General features: G+C 45.9%; 1 protein-coding gene across 8 annotated transcripts in view; it reads right to left on the reverse strand.

Moving 5' to 3' along the window:
- LOC149915640 (uncharacterized) overlaps nucleotides 1–21,745 on the reverse strand; it is a 252,837-nt gene that overhangs the window by 47,801 nt on the left and 183,291 nt on the right. For 6 of the 8 annotated variants that reach the window (XR_016471833.1, XR_016471840.1, XR_016471832.1 and 3 more), the window contains 5 exons: nucleotides 19,564–19,693; nucleotides 12,360–12,458; nucleotides 8,996–9,148; nucleotides 6,807–6,954; nucleotides 4,729–5,059 (listed from right to left, as the gene is read on the reverse strand). Coding sequence is in view for 1 of the 8 variants with exons in the window: in XM_090151960.1 (XP_090008086.1) it covers nucleotides 12,389–12,458; nucleotides 19,564–19,693 (200 nt within the window). In the remaining 7 variants the exon portion in view is untranslated. Of the gene's footprint in view, nucleotides 1–4,728; nucleotides 5,060–6,806; nucleotides 6,955–8,907; nucleotides 9,149–12,359; nucleotides 12,459–19,563; nucleotides 19,694–21,745 lie in introns of those variants that run through there. The other 2 variants (XR_016471830.1, XM_090151960.1) reach the window with 2 other exon arrangements.

Raw genomic sequence — 21,745 nt, forward strand, 5'->3', positions numbered from 1 at the left:
AGAGCAAGCACAATGCAGCTCCGGCTTTTGCTTTTACTTCTTGTTGAAACACACAATGAATTTATTTATTGCTGATCTACAAGGCACTGGAACAGGATGGGCACGGCAGGGGAATTGCCCAAGTATAATTTGGCATGGTAAGAAAGCAGAGCCAGAGAGAATGACCAGTGTTCAGACCTGGGAGAACAAAACATTTTTATTAGGAGGATCTTGAAATGGTGGGTTCATGCACACGCAGCAAGCAAGGCAAATTGGTTCCAAGTACAAGGCATCTGCTTCCTTGAAAACTTTTTTTTTTGGCAGAATTTGTATGCGAGTTGGGCATGTTGAGTGATTTATGGGGCCATTAAACATACACTAAATCAATCTCTATTAGGAAAAAAAAAAAGTGCCATGTACTTAAAAAAGGCCCTCAAGCTAGATTTCTGAACCCAGGGTCTGATGTTGCAAGGCAAATGGTCATTGGTAATTTGGGAGATGTAACATGAACTCAGTCAGTCAATTTGGATATGATAGCTCTTAATGTTCCATGAATCCAGCAAAATGTGTATCCAATTAACTACTACTAAAGGACCTTATTTATAAAATAATACTCTTGCGGTCAGGTTGCACTTTTTCCATTCATTTCTGTACACAGTTCAGGTTGCAGATTGCGTGTGCATGATTAATAAAGGCAAACATCAGTTTTGTGCTGGCTGCTATTGGCACTGCGCTGGGGCTGTGAAAAGTCTGTTCTGTCCCCATTATCATGATTTTAGGCTGAGAACTGAGACAGTAAAGGGTCTTTTGCTGGAACGAGGCAGTGAGAATCACAGCACGAAGTTGTCTTTTACTGAGGGAACTCTCAAAGGGAAAGAGCTGAAAACACTGACCTGTCAAAAACCTCAGCTGTTTCCTTAGAGCTGTTTTGGAGCTATAAAACAAGTAGGTGATACAACTATATCCTTCCATAGGAAAACTTCCTTTGAAAACATACCCAAGTACACAAAATGCATGCGTCCCAAGTAGTTCTTTTCTTCTGATAAAATTTCATTTCAAGCCCATCCAGTGGGCAAGCATTCACAAACTCAGGCAAAAGCAGGTTTTATGAACTCCTCAATGAATCGCCCAGGCAAACAAGTGGAACGTTCAAACGGAAACAGGCCAAAAGCATTTTGTGAATAGAGCATTAAGATATTTTCTTTTGACATGGTTAGGGATGGAAAATCTGGAGCAAAGCCCCATAGCTTGTCACAGGGCATTCTCATACGTGTATGTATGCATTCAGGGAAGTGTATGAGAGTGACATGTAAATTCTCTGACACAGTAAAAGATGAGAGTGGCAGAAACTGAGGAATGTGTTACAAATCCAACAGTGTTTCTCACCCAACTTCAGTTTTTCATTTCCAGCTTTTCTCCAGTACTGTTTTCAGCTTCGTTGTTTCTTCATTTCAAACCGAAAATACAGTGTGAAATGTCTGAGTTTTAAAAATGCAAAAACAACTTGTGTGGTAAAACACAAAGAAAAGGAAAAGGAGAGAGGGTAACAGAATGTGCCACAGACAAGACTGGAAATGTAAGTGGGTACCTTTGACTTGCACGAGACTCAGGCCTCTCCACAAGAAGCCCCAGCACAGCACCCTGGAGCACTGGGATGATGTCTGGAGCACAGAATTCATTTTGTGTGGAACAGAGGCACTAGAGAGGTAAGGTCTGGGTCACACACATGACTATAGGATTCAATAGTGGTGACAATATAACGAGCAAACCTAAAATAAGTGATTATTTTGGCAACACAATTTAACCACAAGTGAAACAAGTAGACACTAGATTTTCCCTTAGTACAAGGAGTGCTTCTGTGCAGTAAATTACAGGAATGTGCAAGGGTGTGCTCCTAAAGCTGTGGCTATTTGCAGGAGCAGAGGAAGAGAGATGGAAGCAGAAATGGGGAAACTAAAGGGGTAGAACTTGAGATTGAGAGATGTCTTAAGGAAATGTAGGGAAAACACCAAATCTGTAGGCACTTCCTAGAGCTGCATTAATCATAGAACCATGAAGGTTGGAAAAGATCAGTAAGATCATTGAGTTCAATCGTCAGCCTATCGTTAATAATCAGATTAGTTAGATCTTCTCAAAAAATGTAAATTGCTGTCTCAGGATGCCAATCCCAATAGCTCAACGATATGCAGCCTCTGCCCTCTATGAAGGCCAAATCTACAACCCCAGGTCTCTTTGCACCCAAACATTCCTGCAGCAGTAGTTCAGGCATGAACTATCACAGGACTCTCACTAAGCCACTGTTTCTTTCCTCTCCTGCCTGCACAGTTGGTGGAATATCCAAAATTGCACATCCTCCATAGCATTTCTTTTGCTTCTCATCTGCTTATTAAATAACAGAACAACCACCCCCCAAAAAACATTTTTTTTTTCATACCAAGTGGATAACCAAAATAAACAGAGAAGCAACCGCCTTCTTTTTCCCTCTGCGAACCCTCCAGGCAGCTTGGAGGTAGAATGCCCTTTCTAATTTCATTGACAGCACTGTTGATATATAGGGTAATTTTATCTTAACAACCTGTAACAAAGGATAAGACAGTAGTCATCTTACATTCCAGACAGTAGGAGATGTTTACTCATTCTCCCTGCAGACTCTCTCATCATTCATCTAGACTTTATTAGGATGCCAGGAAATGGGAAACCTATAATTTAAGAAATGTATCACACAGGGAAACTTCTGTTTGGTAAATAAAAGGTAGCTGAGGATGTGAGGTTCATTTGCTTTTTAAAAAATGTTCTCACCAGTTTTCCCATCCCTTCCCAAAATTCTGTCTTGAATTGAACTTTTTACAGGGTGTGACACTGAGAAAAACCATCACTGGACACCTCAGCAAAGACCAGATGTCCTTCTGACCCCAGTGCTGGGCACACACCTCTGCTCTGGGATCCTTCTCCTGCCAGTCTGCAGACTGTGCTCACAGCAGTGGCTGCAGGGCATGAATGTGTGTCTTCTGGCAGAGATTTTTTGGGGTCTTTATCTTCAGAATTATTGCGTGGTCCAGGATAGCAACATGCTCTGAGCAATCTCCTTTCTTTGGGCCAAGAGGAGGGAAAGCAGAAGAAAGAACATTTTTTGTGGCAAATATTCTTATGGGTTTTTGCTTCCTTAGCAAATTTCACATGAACATCTATTCCTGTTTATGTAGCTTGACATGAATGCCTGGCTTTGATTTGAGGACAAACTGCCCCATAAACTCACGAATGTCTGAATTTAACCCTCACCTTTCCCCCCTAACCTTCACTCTTGCTTTTCCCTTCATAATTGGTGACATTCTCACAGCTAAATTTAATAAAATACGTGCTACTGAGAGTGAACGTGATTATGAGGACAGACTGAGGCAGAGAGGGATGATGTGTGATCCTGGTCAATGCAGGGAGAAAATACTTCTGAAAATCAGGTGTTAAGAGTGAATTTCTGCTGCTTAAAAGCACATTCCTCAGTGGTCAGAGAATCATTACAAAATGACTGGCTCCTCCCTCAAACAAAGTAAACACCCAAATCCATCAAAACCAAGTGCTTTAAGTGCCACAGCGTATGGATCACAGTGCCTATCAGCCCATCCATCCATGCTGACTGCAGTTGTTTCAAGAGATTATCAGCATCTTTCTAGGCACAGCATGCTCATCCTGAAAGGAAGCAGTCACCAATTTTGGATACCAATCAAAGGAACATTTTTACTTTAAGTTGTGCTTCAGACTCCCTACCCTCCAGTTGTCAGCCAGGAGCATGGCTTTCTCTGGCATACTTCCGACAGCTGCCACTGCAGTTGTGTGGGCTGCACAGACTTCGCTTATGCTTAGATTTGGCCGTGTGGTTTTGAAGCTTCTCACCCTACGGCGATCTCCCAGAGAGTGTGGTCTTTGTCATCTTCCAAGTAGCCATTAAAATGAGAGTTGAAGTCAAGGTCATGTTGCACCACAAATCTTTGAAGAGTTTCTTTGCATGCTATGGAAAGCAAACCCAAGAGACCACTGCTATACTTACTAGGTCCAATCCATCTCTGTGAACTCCACCTAATCCAGTAAAGTCATTGGAGGGTTGAATGTGGCCACTTCCATGATTATTAAAGGGCAGCTAAAGACCTCTCGTTTAATATATTGGATCATAGCTGTTGAACTGTTAGGCACAGAAGAAGAGAGGCTGTGTGTTGCATTTATAGACAAGGTCCACTTGGACATGGACTGCGTCTTTGGCAGCTTACTGGAGGCATTAAATGATGGAGGTAATTTATCCTGCGTATTTGTCCCTGAAAGGAAATTTAGTTTTTAAAGGCAATCACAGTGAGGTAGGAAGAGAGGGAGGAGGTAATCGAGAGGATAAAAGGCGTAACTTTAATGACAGGAAAAAGAAAAAATTGCGAGCTCAAACTAATGCAACTCCCAAACTCAGATGTCACCATGGTGACAAAGCCTCAGACTTCACAAAGTTTTTTTCCCCTTCCTATTTGTGGTGAGCTCTGGCACCCTATTAAGTACATCCAAAGCCTGCAAAAGAATCACTGGAGGCATCTGATACAGCAGAAGATTTCCTCATAATAACACTCATTAGATATGGAAAAAAAACACATCTCAAGTTGCCTTCCTGCCTCCAAACACTAAATGAATGCATTTTGGAGCTAGAACTGTATAAGCTTACTGTATAAGGGGATGGATGATTTCTAGCACAAGAATTCCAGCAGGGAAGCCTTCAATAAGCACATTAGTTTAATAATCCTCAGAATCCCATTTGCCCCAAGGTCTGTGAATTCAAACTTGGTCACTTAGACATGAATCTGTAACTGGTTGTTGATTTATTGCCATTTTGTGATGAACTGGAGCATAAACAGACTCTCCTTAAGCAGTATTAGTGGTCGCTGCATTGTAAAAATGATAGCTGTTAATGTAAATTAAACATGCTGACATGATAGCACAGTGCTCGTCCATCCGGCCCTTATCGGAGTGATGCTCTCTTCTGTATTTCCTCCACTGTTTGGCTGCTCTCCAGTCTGAGAAGTTTAACAACAGGAACATTTTCATCCTCTCACTGCAAATAGCAGCAAACAAAATCAGCCCTTCAGTATCTGACCAGAAAGATCTCTTTAGAAGTATATGAAGGAACATGAACCTGAGAATTGTAGCGGGTTCTTCAGTGAAACCTAACCAGGTTTGGGCCTCGGTGTTGACCAGATACGCCTCACTCAGCATTTGCCAGCTACATAAAATGTCACAGGCTGAATATTTCAGGATTTACTGCTCAGAAACTCTCCAGCGTCACCTTTCTCCCCTTACATGGCTGAGCCATAATCTTAAATTCGGTTGAAAACAAAGAGCTGCCTGTAGACAGCTAATCCCAAAGACAGAGCTTTGTGTGAAACTTGGAGGGAAGAAAAGAAAAAGAAAGAAATCACTGAGAGGGACTGGCAGGAAACATAAATATTTTTGGCTAATTTTCCCTAGTATTCTTCAGCCCTGGTTAAAGGCCGAATTAAACATCTCCTCCTTTGTCCTGGCCCATTCCACACCACGTATTCATCAAGGCAGATAATTCAGCAGACAAGAGAAATTGCAAACACGAGGTGTGGCGGCGAGCCCTGCTTTCACTGCTCACATGGATGGATTACCTGCCTTGGCAGCAGTGACATCCAGCTTGGATAATGCTCAGGTAATGCTCATAATTACACAGCAAAGCCAGCGTGTAACCCAAGTCACTTCAGGAGTGCCTGCTGTACCGGCGATGTGCTGGGTCTGCATTTATCCAAACAGTCCCAACTGTGCCAGATATCCCTGCACACTGCTCAGCACTGCGGAGTTACCAGCTGGGCTGACCTTAACTTATCCAGGCTCAGATCCAACTCTTTTTCAGGCTGATGCACCTGAAGGTGTGGGTCTCTGCTCTGAGCTTCACTGACTGCAGACTGGAGCACCTGCTGCATCCCAGCTGTGCCTTGGCTGAATTGAGAGCTGCCCTGAGCTGTGTGCTCCCCCAGGCACTGGGGGCAGGAGGCACAGGGTTCACTCCAACCTTAATCTCTCAACCCACGTCTGCACATCACAAAGTAACAAAAGAAATGCACTGGGGATACTGAGAGTATCCCTGGACAGAAACCACACTGCCCACGTGAAGTCAAAGGCCTTCATTTCAGTTTGGGAAACACATCAAACAAGGAGTATCTCCATAAAAGAGTGCAGTGCACTCCTCCTGGCTGCACAGCGCTGCCTCACAGCACTGCTGCCCGCCTACTCCAGGAAATGTAAATGTGAAAGGTGCAGAAAACAAGTCAAAACAGATGAAAGTTAGATATATACATGGGCAACACTTGGATCTCCTATGACATTACTACAGTGTGCACACATACAGACAAAATGCATCTTACAGATTTTCCCATTGGTTTTCAATCAGTTAGCAATTACTCACATTATGGATGTTAAGAGGACAGCACAACTGCACTCAGGCAATGTTTTACCTCACAGGGTATATATGAGCTCTATATGTGCATAGGCTGCAGAGATGCTTCCCAACAAGGCAAGCATCCCATGTTTGCCAGGCACTCAATAGTTTCAGTCTCCTGGATCCCATAGAAGCTTATGGACCTGCTCTGGGACAACTCCAGTCCCTTGGTGATAGTTAGGAGTCAATTTCCCAACCACTACCCAGGACAGCTTGTGAAACCAAAGAAGAGGGACGACCAAGGTTTTATTGGGAGCCTTTCCACTCGCTGCAAACTGCAGGACGTTGGTTTACAGTCTGTGCCTCTTTGATATATGACACATGCTGCTGTGTGGGTGCTTACCTGCTAAAACTGTTTTGCTTTGTCCTGTTTCTTACTTGGCTGCATATGGTTTGTGTCTGCGTACACTTTGCTGATCTCTTGTGGCATTTCTTAAGTAGCCAAACTGTTTTGAATGATATTATTTTCTGATAGTGTTCCTCGTCGGTACCTTGCAATGAAAAGTATCCCAATTACAAGCCAAAAACAGACTCCCTGCCTTACAATCAATTCACCCAGTGTGGAAGAATTAAGAATACTAATGCACAACACACCGGTCTCTGCAGTCACTGGACTTGAATAAAGCACTTCCAACTGCTCTAGTGAGAAGAGAATAAATACTAAGTGTGTTATTACATTTATCTGAATACATCAAAGCAATAAGCAAGCCCAAGTTTAAAATCTCTGAAGCAGAACCTGCAGATTGTATACTATTCAGTCAATACTCTTAAAGCCTTAATCACAATCACAGCACACCTCAGCACCCTTCAGAGGGTGGAGATCAGTAGCCCTGTGCTGAGGGAATCACTGCTCTTACCTTTAGCATCCCTGGTGGGAGCACCCTTACCTCCATACAAGCACCAATACACACACCTTCAGGCATCCCATATACACCCCTGAACAGGTAGGATTTGTGAGGACCACAGATGATTTCTAGCACCATGGTACAGCTTTTCAGGGGTGAGCAGCTCATAGCAAGGTTGCTTCTGATGGGGACCAGATCATGCTAATTAAACCTTCATAAAGTCCTGCCCTCAGCCATAAAGCCTGCTGCTGTAGGTTACTGCAGGAAGAGGGGAGGAATTTGCCAAACTGCTGGGGCAGTCACTTCAGAATTCCTGGAGGAGAACCAAGTGATGCTGTTATTTGTTATTACCAACAGAACTGTAAGCAGGTCCTGAAGGGCTGAGCAGGAGAGGAGGACCAAACAATTTCACACAGCTCCCACTGCTTCTCCTTACAGAAGGAGACACTGTTGTGTTACAGAAGCAGGAAGAAATGTTTCAATCTCATGTTGTTGTGATCACCACACCTCCCCTGTGGTGCAGATCTTAAGATTCTTTGAACTTTCAAAACCACAAGTGCCTTTTCTCATTGCTGGAGCTAAACCTAATATCAGAGGCAGCACTTCTGGAGCATCAGAACAAATGTTTCACTCTTTGGTGATGAGGAATCATTTATCAAACATCTTAACAAATTGAATTAAGCCGAACGGTTCTTACTTTGTGTAGACATGAAGTGGAATGACCTCACCCTGCTGACAAAGTGAGGTTACAAGAGTTTGGGTTATTTGTGCTTGCTGCACAGAAATGCTGCCTGACAGCACCCTGAGCTCAGTGGGGCTCGTTCCACGGGGGTCTGTCCTGCCAGCCTCCGTGTCCCTCTGGCCACCACGTGCCACTCGTCGCAGAGAGAGGCCAGCAGGTACCTCAGCTCCTCTGCCACAGCAAGGAGCATTCCGTCCATAAAGGACGAACCCAACACCCTGCTCCCTCCCGGAGAAAACCTGGACAAAAGCAGAAAAGCCGCAGAGTTTCCCCTCAAAGCCCACCCCCAGCAACGCTCCACACGCTCCCATCGCGTTCACCTCCCGCTGCTCCGCACGCCGCCTGGGACGGCGCTGCTGACCTCTGCCGGCAGCAGAGCGGGGTACCGCTGCCCCTTTCCAGCGCCAGGGCAGCACAGCAGGCAGCTCCTCTAGAAGATTTTTGCAGCTACCTCACTTTGGCAACCCAAGGCAACTTCTGTGACGCTTCTGTGCTGTGAACAACACCGCTTTATCTCTCTTTCTAACCTTTGCCATCCAACTGATGCAATATCTGACATCTGATGCCCTCCGGGCAGACCTCGTTGTGCCTTCGAGTAGCTAAAGAGAGCTTATAAGCAGGAGAGGGAGCGACTTTTTACATGACCTAAGTGATGGGACAAGGGGGAGTGGCTTTAAACTGAAAGACAGGAGGTTTAGGTTAGATGTGAGGGCGGTGAGGCACTGCCCAGAGCTGTGATGTCCTACCCCTGCGTGTGCCCGAGGCTGTGCATGGATACTGGGCAGCCTGAGCTGGGGGGGCAGCCAGACTACGGCAGGGGGGGAGAGAGGAGCATCAAATCTCTTGCAACCCAACCACGCTATGATTCTCACTCTGTGATTCTATGATATCATTTTCATACAATTCTTTTATTATTGGAGCGAAACAGGTCGAAGCCTTAAATACCTGGTGTGCGTTTCGTTCACGGGCTGTAGGGGGCGAGATGAAAATGGGGAACCGCAGCTCCTCCCGCAGCGGCGGGCAGGGGGAGCTCACGCTGCGCTGATCGCGGCCCTTCGCTCCGTCTGCAGCTGCAATATTTCGGCGTTCCGTCCGTCTCTGCAACAGAAGTAAGGCGATCTGTTGTGGGGCACATGCAGCACTGCCTACGAAAGCCTCAGAAAATGCGGCGAGCGAGCAGAGCTCGGCACAGTGCAGGACGTGCCAAACCAAACGATGCGCTGTGTTCTTCACTGCAATTACTTTGGGAGCAGCAACTGGGCCCATCTGAGCCTAAGCTCCAGGTGCGTCCCACAGGGAGGAGATGAGTGCTGGTGGCAGCAGGACCTGCCAGCTCCTTTGCTGTGAGCATCGCTTCTGAAAAGATGGGAGAGGGCTCCGACGGGCCGAAAGTCCACGGCCTTCCCTGCTTCTGTATTTGATTTCAGCAACAGGCAACGTGAACCATTCCTCGAGTGCAAACAAACGCCTTCACTCTAACACTGCCCCTCTGACATCTCTGCCATTACCAAGGGCTCTGCACGTTTTCCTGCTCCCTTGCTCTAACAAAGGTGATTGGGGAGCACTTTTCCTGACACACACATAGTTGTGTTTGTTCAGATCTCGTTCCTGGGGCTGGCAGATACGCCAGGTTCCAGAGGATCCTTACAAGCCATTCCCGAGCTGTAACAGCACAAGGCTCAGTTATCTCACTCGCTACCTTTCCAAACACATCCTTTAGAACAGCTGCAATGGTGCTGATTTAGCATTTCCAAAATATTAACATTCCTATTTTAGCAGTGCAGAAGCTTAATTACTGAGCAAGTATAAACAAGGAGTTCCAGTTACAAAATTCTCACAAACACCCAGGATTCATCTTTTTTTTTTTTTTTTTTTTTTTTTTAATTACATTTTATTGCCTTCATTTTGTAAACGCCAAAAATACAAAGGCTCCCATTATGAAGTTCTGTATTGCAGTTCCCTACCCAGAACGATGTGTGGCAGTCTTTGTGAGCTCTCTGGCAGATCTCTGATGTGCTGCATGCCAACGCTGGGAGATCCTTGCTGTTTCACACATTTACAGTATGTCACCACTACTGCCTAACCCGTATGTAGGTTTTCTGCACAAAAATGTCTTCACTTGCTCATTTCTCAAGACTATCTCACTTTTCCATCCCAAACCAAGGCTAGTGCTCCACCAGGTCCTAGCACACAAAGATTATTCCAAGCCTGGGGCAGAGGAAAGAGCTGAATGTGCACCAGTGTGAGCCACGCTGGCTGTGCCCACAAGACCGCAGCATCGCAGTGGGGGCACGTGAACAGCATGAGTCCCTGTGCCCCATTCTGCTCTTTGGAAGCTGCATCTCATCTCTGCTATCAGAAGCTTCTGGTTTCCTGCTGTGCTAAATGACAGTGGCTGAAAGGGGATCCTGTATTCAGCAAAGCAGCTCCCGTGGGCCGGTGGTTTGCTGCTCTCCAGAGGTGCAGACGATGGGATGCCTGAGCTGCCTTAGGTGGGAGGGACAGCCCAGCCACCCCTGCCCTGCTCAGCACCACGTCCCGAGTGATGCTTCTCCCGTAACCACAAGCCTGGCAAGGAGCAAAAGGGATCAGATCTCAGCAGCAGCTGCAGCAATCCTGGGGCTGTTCTGTGCCCTCCATCCTCCACAGCTGCCTCCAGCCCCAGCGAGAGCCACCACAGAGCTCTTTTCTCAGATACATTCAGCTTTCCCTCCACCTCTTTCACATACCAAGTCAAGCTTTTCCTCCCCATTTCCAAACCTCTTCATAACAGTTCCCCTCTCCCTCATGTCCCAGTCTCACCTGTGCCTCCACCACCACGCTGTACTTTTCCCTGCTTTCACACCATTCCGGTTGCCTGGAATAACTTTCTCACCAAAATGCAACAAGCTGTCTCCAGCTCCTTTACAAACCATATGAATATCCACCTGTTCCCCTGACAGTAACCATATGTCTCTTTGTATTTGTTCTGGAGTGTGGGAGGCTCTTTGCGCTACTTGGGTAAGATCCAGCTCCTACTGAAATCAAGGGAAACTTCCCATTTATCCCATGGCATTTGTACCAAAGCCTCAGACTACACACTTAATAGGATGCTTTCCACTTGTTTCAGTTACTGCAGTGCATCACAAACATTGAGGATTGTACCGAATTAGCCAATGATTATAACTTAATGGCAGTGATACAACACCACCAAAGAGATAGCACTGCTGTTACCATCTAAGAAAAGCAGCACACCATCACTGTGTGAATAAAGTCCCTTTATATGGCAGTGTTTAAAATACAGCATGCAAGAAATTAGAGGCACCTATGATGTGAACCTCAGCTGGGGTCTAGCTCCCTTAGGTCTAGCTGTGCTTGCTGATCTGATTGTGGAAGCTATCTCTGCATCAGAACAAATCTGTCAACAATATTTGTGCAGAATCATAAACATAATAAATCTTGCCAACTCCCCTGCGAACTGGCTGTTGATTGCATTTGTCTCTGAGGTTTTTTGATACTGGAGCTGGAGGCTGCAAACATAAATACAGCCATGATGCGTTGCACATGCCATAGCTTAATTCACTATGTTTGATTTGAGGCTTAGTTTTGGAAGACCCTCAGCATCTAGCCTAAGGCACCCTGCACAGCCCAAGAAATAACACAAAGATCCCAACAAACCACATGTCAGCCTTCCTTATGCCCTCAGGAGTTGAACGGAGTGCATGTGTGTGTGACTATGAGCAGAGCAGATACCTCTGCAGCCAGCATGAGGGGTGATGCCCAAAAAGCCAAACCCAGAGCCACGTCCTGGCACTTCCCCAAAATGCCTGAGCAGAGAAGCTCTGCAAAACATCAGCATCCACTATCGGTGGAGGAATGAGATTTTGCAACATTGGAGTGTCTGCAAAGCATGATTTCCTCACTCAGGTCCTCACCCCAAGCCCAGTGTTAACCCTGGCAGCTGACCAATGGCCTAAGAAATAGAGCCAGATTTGCTCACTAAAAGTGAACAGCCCAAGATCTGCAGCAGCCCGGGCTGAGGAGAGCTGCAGCATCCTGGAGACTGCAGCCTCCCCTTCTGCTCTGCTCCTTACCAGAGTCTCTCGTGGCTAGTTTTTCATGGCTAACTTCCATTTTGGCCTCATGTCCTCTGTTAGTTAGGGCGCTTCCTCTAATTTGGGTTGCAAATTCACCAACATGACTGTTAGAATATTTGTGCTGCCATGCAAACAGGAAGCAATACTGCCATACATTTTAATGTCTGCAAGAACTCATAGGAAAGACTTTGAATGAAATCTTTTCCAAAGTATGAAGTATCACGTGTACTCACATGGTGCATCCGACTGTAAATTATGTCAGCTAAATGGAGAAGGAAGCTGAACTTGTCCTTATATCCATAAAAGATCCATAAAAGCAGAGGCTGATAAACCTGAAAGAAGAGCACATAATTGCAACACAGTTTTTGGGAGTCAGTCTGTGTACTCAGAATTGTAGAATCATGGATGGCCAGCGGAGCACAACAGCCGCATCATCCAGGCTGAGCAAAGAATTGTGGACTCAGCCTATGCAGTAAGCTCAAGGGAAGCTCTGAGCTGCACCAGAAGGATCAGCAGTGTGGGTTCATAGGCAGGGCTGAGGTTTCCTCTAAATCTGTCCCACTCCCCACATTCCATTCAGCACATCAGAAATTGCAAACTTTGCAAAGGTCTTCTTATAAATACATGTATAAACACATGTACATAAACCTGCCTGCTAGCTGTAGTACAGTGGCTACACCAAATTTAAACCATCATTAATGAACTGTTTGATATTCACCATAAAATCTGAAATGGGATGTATAATATCTCAAAGGTGGGTTTTGTTCTTTTTTTTTTTTAGTCAAATATCACATCCATGTTGTTTCTTAAAAAAAAAAAAAAAAGATTTATCTTAAGTAATTGGTGCAATTGGTAACTTAACAAAAAAACAACAGCATAGTTCAGAATGATTTATTTGCTTTCCCTGGCAATTTCCGAGTTACAAAAGTACAGTTTTGATACACAGCTGTTTATTACATTCCAATCTACATTAGGTCTTCCTGAAAGTTCAGCATTCTGGGTCTACAACAAGGAGCCTCCCTAAGATGCTCTGCAATCAGCTCAGCCCTGCCTGCGGTCAGAGCAAAGAGGGGCCAGGAATTCTCAACATCTTCATCAGAGCTCTGCCAGTAACTCTCAATTACAATTAGTTCAAATCTTCCAACTTGTGCTTAACTTTCAGCACCAACAGAATGGAGCAGACTTACGGAAAATCAGGATGAAACGGAGCCCCATAGGAACGAGCACAGATTTTGCACTGATTGGGATGAAGATGTCACCCCCAGGTGGGAGGTGTTCTGCTCCCTAAATGGCCTCAGCAGCACCGAGATGCCATGGGATGCTGAGCCCTGTTTGCCCAACTCAGAAGTGAACGGATTCTCCTTGCACCTGCGCAAAGCTTCTGAATTTATGAAGTACTGGAAGAGTTTGTTATTTTGTAAAATGCAGTGTCCACAAACTGTTGATGTGTTTATGGGTTAAGTACAGAAGCAGAAAGTCTCACAGAAGAACTGACCCTTCGGTCCCAAGTTTTCACTTTAAATTTATCTCTGCTGTTTGGTTGCACAGAGCACATCTTCCTCTCCCTCTCACAGCCCTTTCTAACCCCCTTCCTGACTTCCCCCACCCCCAGAAACAGAGGGCTGCTCCTGTCTCAGACCATGTGAAGAAACACCTCCAAGGAAGCTCCAAGGAAGACTTTTTAAGACAGAGGAAGTGTCTTCCCTGGTCCAAAACAGACGTGTGAGGACAGGCCAGGCAAACCATAATGCTGACAGTCACAGACTGTGCCCATGGAGAGCAGAAGAGGTGCATCCTCGCACCCTGTCCCAAGAACATACACAGCATCTGAGCCTCACGCCCTGAGCTTGGGTGCAGGATTCATCCTGTGCCTCTCAATAAGATGTCAGTGTCACTTTGTCAATGGATCTAAAAGCAAAGTCCCCTGCAGACCTGTGTGTAACATCCAAACAACAGACAAATGCCTGAGACGGATTATGCATGAATGCAGTGACAACTCGGCAGCCTTTGCATTGTGCAGTTCTGTCTACTCCCAGTGTCTGAGAACGGGTGGCAAAGAGAATGCATTTAACAAGAAGAAGAAGACATTAAACATCAAACATCCCTTTGCTTCTGACAATTAATTGAGAAAAAAACCTCATAATCAGTTGCAGATTTGCCTGTGTGTAGCTAGCGTGACTCTGCTCAATAATCACACTGCAACCCGGAGCAGGGAGCTTGGTTCTCATCTTTGTGTTACATGGGGACAGGGAGGCAGCGGACAGAGCAGAAAGGTTAAAGGTGGCTGGGGGAGGCTGCTGGTGGTGTCACTGTCTCCAAGTCAGCCATAAATAATGGAAACCAGCGTGGTCTTCGGTGCAGCCTGAAACCCGCTCCGTATCAGGAGCTGTCAGTGGGAATACGTGCACAGAAAGCTGCCCTACAGCACTGAGCAGGCAGAGAGCATCGCAAGGATGTGGCACTGTGAAGGAACCACCCCTGAACCTCGTGAGGTCCAGCAGATCTGAATCCTGTACCTGGGTGGTGGCAATTCCTGCTATCAATACAAGCTGGGGGATGAAAAGATAGAGCCTCACCTGGAGCGCTTCATCCGGATATGGACTCCTACAGGAGAGACACGGACCTGACAAAGCGCTGGGTTGGGGGTGGCTGGGGCAGTCAGAGCCCCTCAGAGGGTGTGCTGCTTCTGGCAGGGAGGTTGGGGCACAGTTGTAGTGTTGCTGAAGTTAAAGCCAATTGATTCCTCCATGTTAACAGCAAAATCAATTCCTGCAGCTGCTGTCCCAGCCACTCCCCTGTTACAGTACGGAGAGATCAAGCGCAGCCCTGCATCACTCTGCCCCCATTGCTTTCACACAGTGATGTGAAATGGATAAAACAAACAGGCTGATCAGAGATACTCAGACCTGGAGTGAAATAACTGCAGCGTGGTGGCACTCCTGACCTCCTCCCATGTGAGTTTGTTGCTCTGTGTTCCAGAATTAAGCATGCTGAACAAGGGGTCCCTGGTGCACACAGCAATGAATGGCAATGAATTAATTGGATATGGCTCAGGAGAGCTCTGGAGCAGTGGGAACTGGTGATGCTGAGCTCCTCCAGGGCTCAGATTCTAGAAGGACCTGGATGGATCCCAACAGCAGAAGAAAGGCAGATGTGCTCTGCCCTCCCTGATGCTTTGGGTCTTCCCTCAGTCTGTGGGTCACATTTGCTATCACCTGAAAGCAAAACAGCCTTAAAAGTAAGCATGCAAGCAAACGTGCTAATCTCTTAGGACAGCACATGAGTGTTTATATAAATGATACCACTCACTTCAGGCTGAAGTTAATCATCAAAGGAGAAAAAGCATGGTTTGTTTGGTCTTTTACTAGTCAAAAATGGCTGGTATTTAATAAGCCCTGGAGCCAGATCTCAGTAGGACAGGCTTTTTATGGGCCAGAGGCACCTACCGTACCGTCCCCTTCCACACACAGCCACTGACCTATGTCCAGCTGACTTGAATTTACTTCCTAAATCTGATGCTTCGCCCAGTTAGATCAAAAAATAAAGAGAGAAACAGGGCATTTCTAGACCACAGTTCTTGGTGTCACTACACATTACTGATAATTTAGGAATGCTACAGAACATCTCAAGTTTAAAGTACTTTCATGGTTCCAATGGAGAGCTAAAACAGATGGGGTTTCAGTGTGACCTTTCAACCCACCAAACACTGTTGACCCAGATTATAGTTCAACAAAGCTGCTCTTGGATTCATATTACATTTTGGGAGAAGCAACAGGGTTACAGTGAGAAGGGGCCAGCACCTCAGTGCTACTCCTCACGCAGATGTCTTTGTGCCAAAGTCGGTGCTCGGTGCTTGGAGAGAGCCTCTGCTATCTGTTATAAATGCTGGGAAAGGAATTCGGGGATGGGAGAAATAATAGCTGTGGTATTTCACTGGGAAATCAAAGACGGGGTCAAAAAATCAGTAAGAAGGGAGAGGTGCTCCAGGTGAAAACCCACTTCTCCCACATTCAGGATTCCAAAAGTAGAAGCTGCAGCTTTCTGGCGGCAGCCAGGAGGGGCTGGCTGTTATCACAGGGGGGCTGCAGGGGAAGGGCAGTGTGCCCACCCTGCTCCAGCACAGCACACTGAGCCCATCCACCAGGAACTGCAGCCCCAGCACAGAGCGCCCGGCACCGCAGCACCATGCTGACACTGATGGAGTTCCTGTCAGTGTGCTGTTTTTGTGGACACGACAGCACTAAAAATAATGCCGGTATTTTTTTAGCAGGCTTGTTGTTTTCAGGAGCTCCAAAAATATAAAGGGTTCCATAAAAGCTAAGAACAAGCTTGTGAAATAGTCTCACTGGAATACAAAACCACTTGAAAATATTGTTTGCTACATTTCCCTATGAACTCAACAATAGACCAAGCACAGCCTTCTGCTAAAACACTGGATTTATTTTACTGAAAATTTCTTTTACTGTAAGAAAATATAGGGGAACACCCCATGGCACTTAGCTAGTTTTTATCTGTTCTAGGCAGCAGCCAAAGTCTGGGCTCTCTCAAAGTGTTTCTGAAACACTGTCACCATGCCAAAAACTTCTTCCTTCTCTTTGCCCCCATGATAAAATGTTCACGATCCAAGCCTTAATTGTCTCTGCCTGCAACGACAAAACCAGAACAACTCCATGTCCTTCAAGGGGAGATCAGCTGCTGGGGAAGGACCGAGCTCGTCTTAACCGCCAACAGACTGACACGTGTCCTAATTGTGAAATCAGGATAGCCATTTTCAAAGCAGCTTTTTGCAACTGCTGCCCACATCTATGGCTGCTTGCTGGAGCACTGCCAGAGCCTCTGCCCTCCGCTTTGCTCCGCTTTGCTCCGCTGCTCTCTGGTCCAGCACGAGGCTGTCGAGGCAGAAGGGAACCACAAGGTACCGGTGGGGAATTTCCCAGCGCATCATCCCAGAAGCGCTCGGTGCTGAACAAGTAGGAGCTTATCACCGTGTCACTGTTCTGTAACTGAAAGAGGATGACGATGTGCTGGTAGCTTGCCAACATCTTGTGTTGCAACATTTTACAGATTATACCGTATGATAAAGGCGCTGCATTTAATAAGTTTTGTCAACTTGGTTATCGCTTTCGCATCGCACAAAGCGAGTTTGGGGCTCTAGACTAGCAGTTATTGCAGCCCTTTTCATCCAAAAATTTCAAAGTGATTTGTCCACATTAATCACATTTCAAAGCTGCCTTGTGAAATATCTGTGTAGGCTCCTTAAGAGCATCAGGAACGGCCACAGCCATCCTGGTCCATCCAGAGCACAGCCGAGTCTCCAGGCCGCACTCAGCCCTGCAGTGTGTGCTGCCAGGACACCCCCAGGCACTGCTGGCTGGAATAGCACTGCATGGATTTTTCTTCCCTGAATTAAGAACCTACCTAAACTTTCAGCATTTGTAATACCTCCTAGCAGGAAGAATGCAGTTTGAATGTAGAGTTTGTTAAAAAAAATTTCCTTTTCCCTACTCTGAATCTGTCTTCTGTCACTTCATTTGAGTTTCTGCTTTGTTGGAAGAGTCATTTCCTGCCCAACTTCTGCAAGTCACTCAGGCTTTGGAGACATCTACCCCTTTTCAGTCCTTTCTTCTCAAAACAGACCATCCAGACACACCATTGTATTTACATACCTGATTGCTACATATGTGCCAAGCTGCCACTGAAACCAAAGTTTCAAACCAAACCTAAAATCCTCACGGAAACGACTCAAAAGTGTTTGCCATCCCACAGGTACAATGCTGCAGCACACCTGTCACACCTCTTCTTCCCACTTTGACCAAAGAGCCCTGCACAGAAGGAGGGGCTGTAGAAGCAGCCAGGAGCTGTGCAGGTTGTGTGATGGGAGTGATGGACACTGCCTGCAAGGTGTGCTGTGCTGCCCTGTTGGGACGTGGAAGGATGGAGGGAGGCAGAGATTAGCATTCAAAAACAAAGGAGTTTTGTATTTAGATGACAATGAATACATACAGGTACTCTTTCCTCATCTTCTCACACCACTTATTTTCTGTTTTTAATTACTTTAAAAACTCTAATTTTGAAAGATTATTATTTCTTTAATCGATTTTTTTTTTTCCCCGCACCCTGAACGTGGGCTTCATGTTCCAGCAATGACTGCAAGTCCAAGGGAGACAGATTTTCTGTCCCCACCCATGAAGAACAGTTGATTCACTTAAAACTGTGCCAAGGTCATATGTAAATCTTCCTAATAGGAGCAGCTGCTGGACTCACAGCCCAGGGGGTAAACACAAGTTCTGTTCGTGCGGCTGCCCCAACTCCAGCCCCAATTGCATTCAGGTGGATGAAACCACATCACCATGAGCTTGCTGCAGCCATGGCAGGTAACTGTAAAGGAGAAATGGAGCCCACGTATGCTGTGCTCAAGCTGCAGGAGGGAAACCTGCATAAGAAAATGTGTAGGAAAACGTGTCTGGGCTCTCCGAGAGCGAACTGGCACTGTCCTCAGGCAGCCGTGCCAGTCTGCAGCACATTAGGGTTTGGCCTGTGTTTTCTGTTGGGAAAACAACCTTCCATCTGGATTTCATCCTATGAAACCCCCTGTGTATATTTCATTTGTATATATCCTGTAACTGAGAGAATGTTTTCTACAGTTTTAGGATATGCATTGAGAGGATACCTGGGAAAAAAGCTCTGAGGCACTAAATGGAAACAACAGGCTTTCTGCTCTACTCTTCTAAAGCCTGTCTGACAAAAATACCTGGAAGAAGCTAAGACAGGGAAAGACTAAATCAAAGCTGATAAAGAGGGTAAGGGCCTGGAGAAAAAACAGGTCTGAAATCTGCAGCTGAAACCCTTTGAATATCTGAGCTCCTTTGGTGGCAATCAGATGTCTCTGCCTTGGTGGCAGGATGTCAGGTATCTACAACAGACTTCACTTCGTCCTGTAGAAAGCATATAAAATTAAGATTACCTTCTTCCACACATGAGCTCTCACTACACTGCTTGTCTTCTGCTCCCTTCACACCCCCGGACTTGGACTAGCCATCATCTCTAATATCTTTCACTGTGGACAGTTTATCCCTATTTTTTTTGTTGTCAAACAGCAGTTGCAGACAGATCAGCCTGCAGTGCTCCCTCTTGTTTGTTTGGAAACCAGATGCAAACAGATGCAAACCATTCCTACTGCTAATCTGACAAAGGATGAGCAGCCAAAGAAATCCTTTGGCCATCTCAAGAAATAACATTGTTTAAATGGAGGAAAAACTGTTCTTAATTAATAATGGAGTATGGAACATACAGAACTTACAAAGACAAGACTGGGGAGAAACACTGCTGCTGTTATCCTGTCCTGGCAAGATATCAGTGACACCAAAACACCAATCCCAGCAACTCGGGCTGTTCCAGACAATCATCAGCAAAAATAAAATGGCTCCACCTACTCACCAGTGAAAATTTGTCTCCTGAAAAGAAGTCCTCCAACTTTCAGTCGTTCTGGGCTTTATGCAGTATCTTGTGGCTTTTCCTGGTGCTGTTTTTGTGATGTTGACAATCAGATCTCCAAGTGACATCAATACTGGTGGGACAAAAAAAGAAACAAAATGAAACGGCTACAGCATAGACATTCTGGAAACTCAAAGCAAATAATACATTAAAAAATACACTGGAAAAAAAAACAACAACAACAACATAGTGGATCTTAATTAAGAGCTTTCCTTTATTATAGAAAGCAAAATCACGAACAGCTTGTGTTTAAACTTCTATCAGTGTTTCCAAATAGTCAAGGAGTGTCGCCAACAAAATACGCTGTGTGGCCATGCACAAGAAAATCCTCAGCTTGGTTGGACCAGAGTGCTTTAACATCTTCCAGCTCAATGCCAACACAAGTCCACCAAAAAGTAGCCACATAATTCACCATCTAAACTTCTGCATGAATCACAGGATCCTATAATTGCCCCCAAGTGGCAAAACCACAAGCATGGAAGCAAATGAACCACGATAAGAGTCTCTCATTTTAAAAGCATCATAAAAGCCCGAACACAAAGCCTAGCAAGCAATGCCCTTCTCCACATGGCAGAGCTTTGAGCTGGCTGCATTCACCCCCTGGGTGCAGCCTGTGCATTTCTACGTGCTGGAATTCGGCCGCTTCGTGACAATATTCCAGACATGGAATTAACACTTCTGAAAGCTTTTAGGGATCAAACGTTGCCCCCCTTCACAAATTTTTTCATACCGAGGACATGATGAGGCAGCCTGGCTCGAGCTGGAAAAATAGCTCAGATGGCACTGCAAGGGGCTGTGGTGAGAGGCTGGGGCCAAGAGTCCCCTGCCCTGCCTCTGCCTTCATCCCTTGGGCATGGATCTGCTGCCAGAAGTCCTTTGGGATCGTATGGACAGAGCAACACATGCAGGAAAATGCTGTTTGTTCTGGAGTCACTCGGGCAGTGTGCAGAGCTATGGGATCCTTGGCGCCCAGCATGCAGCCCCACACCAGGATGGAGCCAGCGTCCTGCCAGCAGGAACGTGGGTGAAGTGAAGGGCAGCACCCACCCTGGGACTGACACAAAGTCATGCCGTGCAGCCAGACGAGGCTGCGTTGGTAGGTGGCACATCCAGAGCAAGCTTCGGTTCCTGTGATGGACAGAGATTGCTGCTGCTCTGGTGTTGAAGGAGCTGTGTTACACATCCCACACCCACGCTTGTTGCAGTGGGAATTAGGTGCTCGGTACAGTATTTGCAAGACCTCAACAGCTGGGATGTCAGAGCTGTATTTCAATGGGTTCTCAGGTGCCTCTAAGCCCCTTTTGACAACGTGTGCTGGGTCCCTTCAGGCACTGTCTTTCCTGGGGATGGCTGACTAAACAGAAGTTTCAACATTCGTGTCATAAATATCTCGAGACAAGCCTGTTGATTCAGTGAAATGTGTGGTTGGCTCCTATTGTAAATGCATTCACAGAAAACCTCACAGTGCGCTGCCACTTGGGACTGCTTGTGAGCAAAATAAATGACAAACATTTGGGGGGTTTTTTAATAACATTTTGATACATTACAAAGTGGCTTTTCTTTTAGTTTTACACCACATCGTTTGAGATGACATGAAGCAACGTAATTTGTCAAGATGAGATACATAAAAATAAATAAATAAGAAGAGATTAAAAGGAAAGCCAGTTCTGAAAGTTTGTTAGTTGGAAAAGGCTGTAATTTAAATCAGAAATGTCTGGAATCGATTATTCTGACAAGCTAAAAGGAGACAACATTTTGCTACACATTTACGAAGCAAAAACGAAGTGGAAGGAAAGCAAGGTCTTCTAACTGATGCCCCATCCCTGGAGACATTCAAAGCCAGGCTGGATGTGGCTCTGGGCAGCCTGCTCTGGTGGCTGGTGACTCTGCACATAGCAGGGGAGTTGAAACTAGATGATCTTTGCGGTCCTTTTCTGCCCTATTCTATGGACCTATGATTCTCAAGCCCGTCTGCCTCTGGATTCCAGTGCAGATCTGATAATGATGGCAGTGCCACACAGCCTGAAGTTTCAGGCTCCCTGCTGAGCCAGGCTGCAGAGCAGCAGGGCAGCCGCACCGCTCCATGGCAGACCAGAGGGCAGGGGATGCTGCTGTCGTGTTTAAG

Source organism: Phasianus colchicus, chromosome 17 (genome assembly GCF_987193195.1).
Source record: "Phasianus colchicus chromosome 17, bPhaCol1.hap1.1, whole genome shotgun sequence".
Classification (NCBI taxonomy): Eukaryota; Metazoa; Chordata; class Aves; order Galliformes; family Phasianidae; genus Phasianus; species Phasianus colchicus.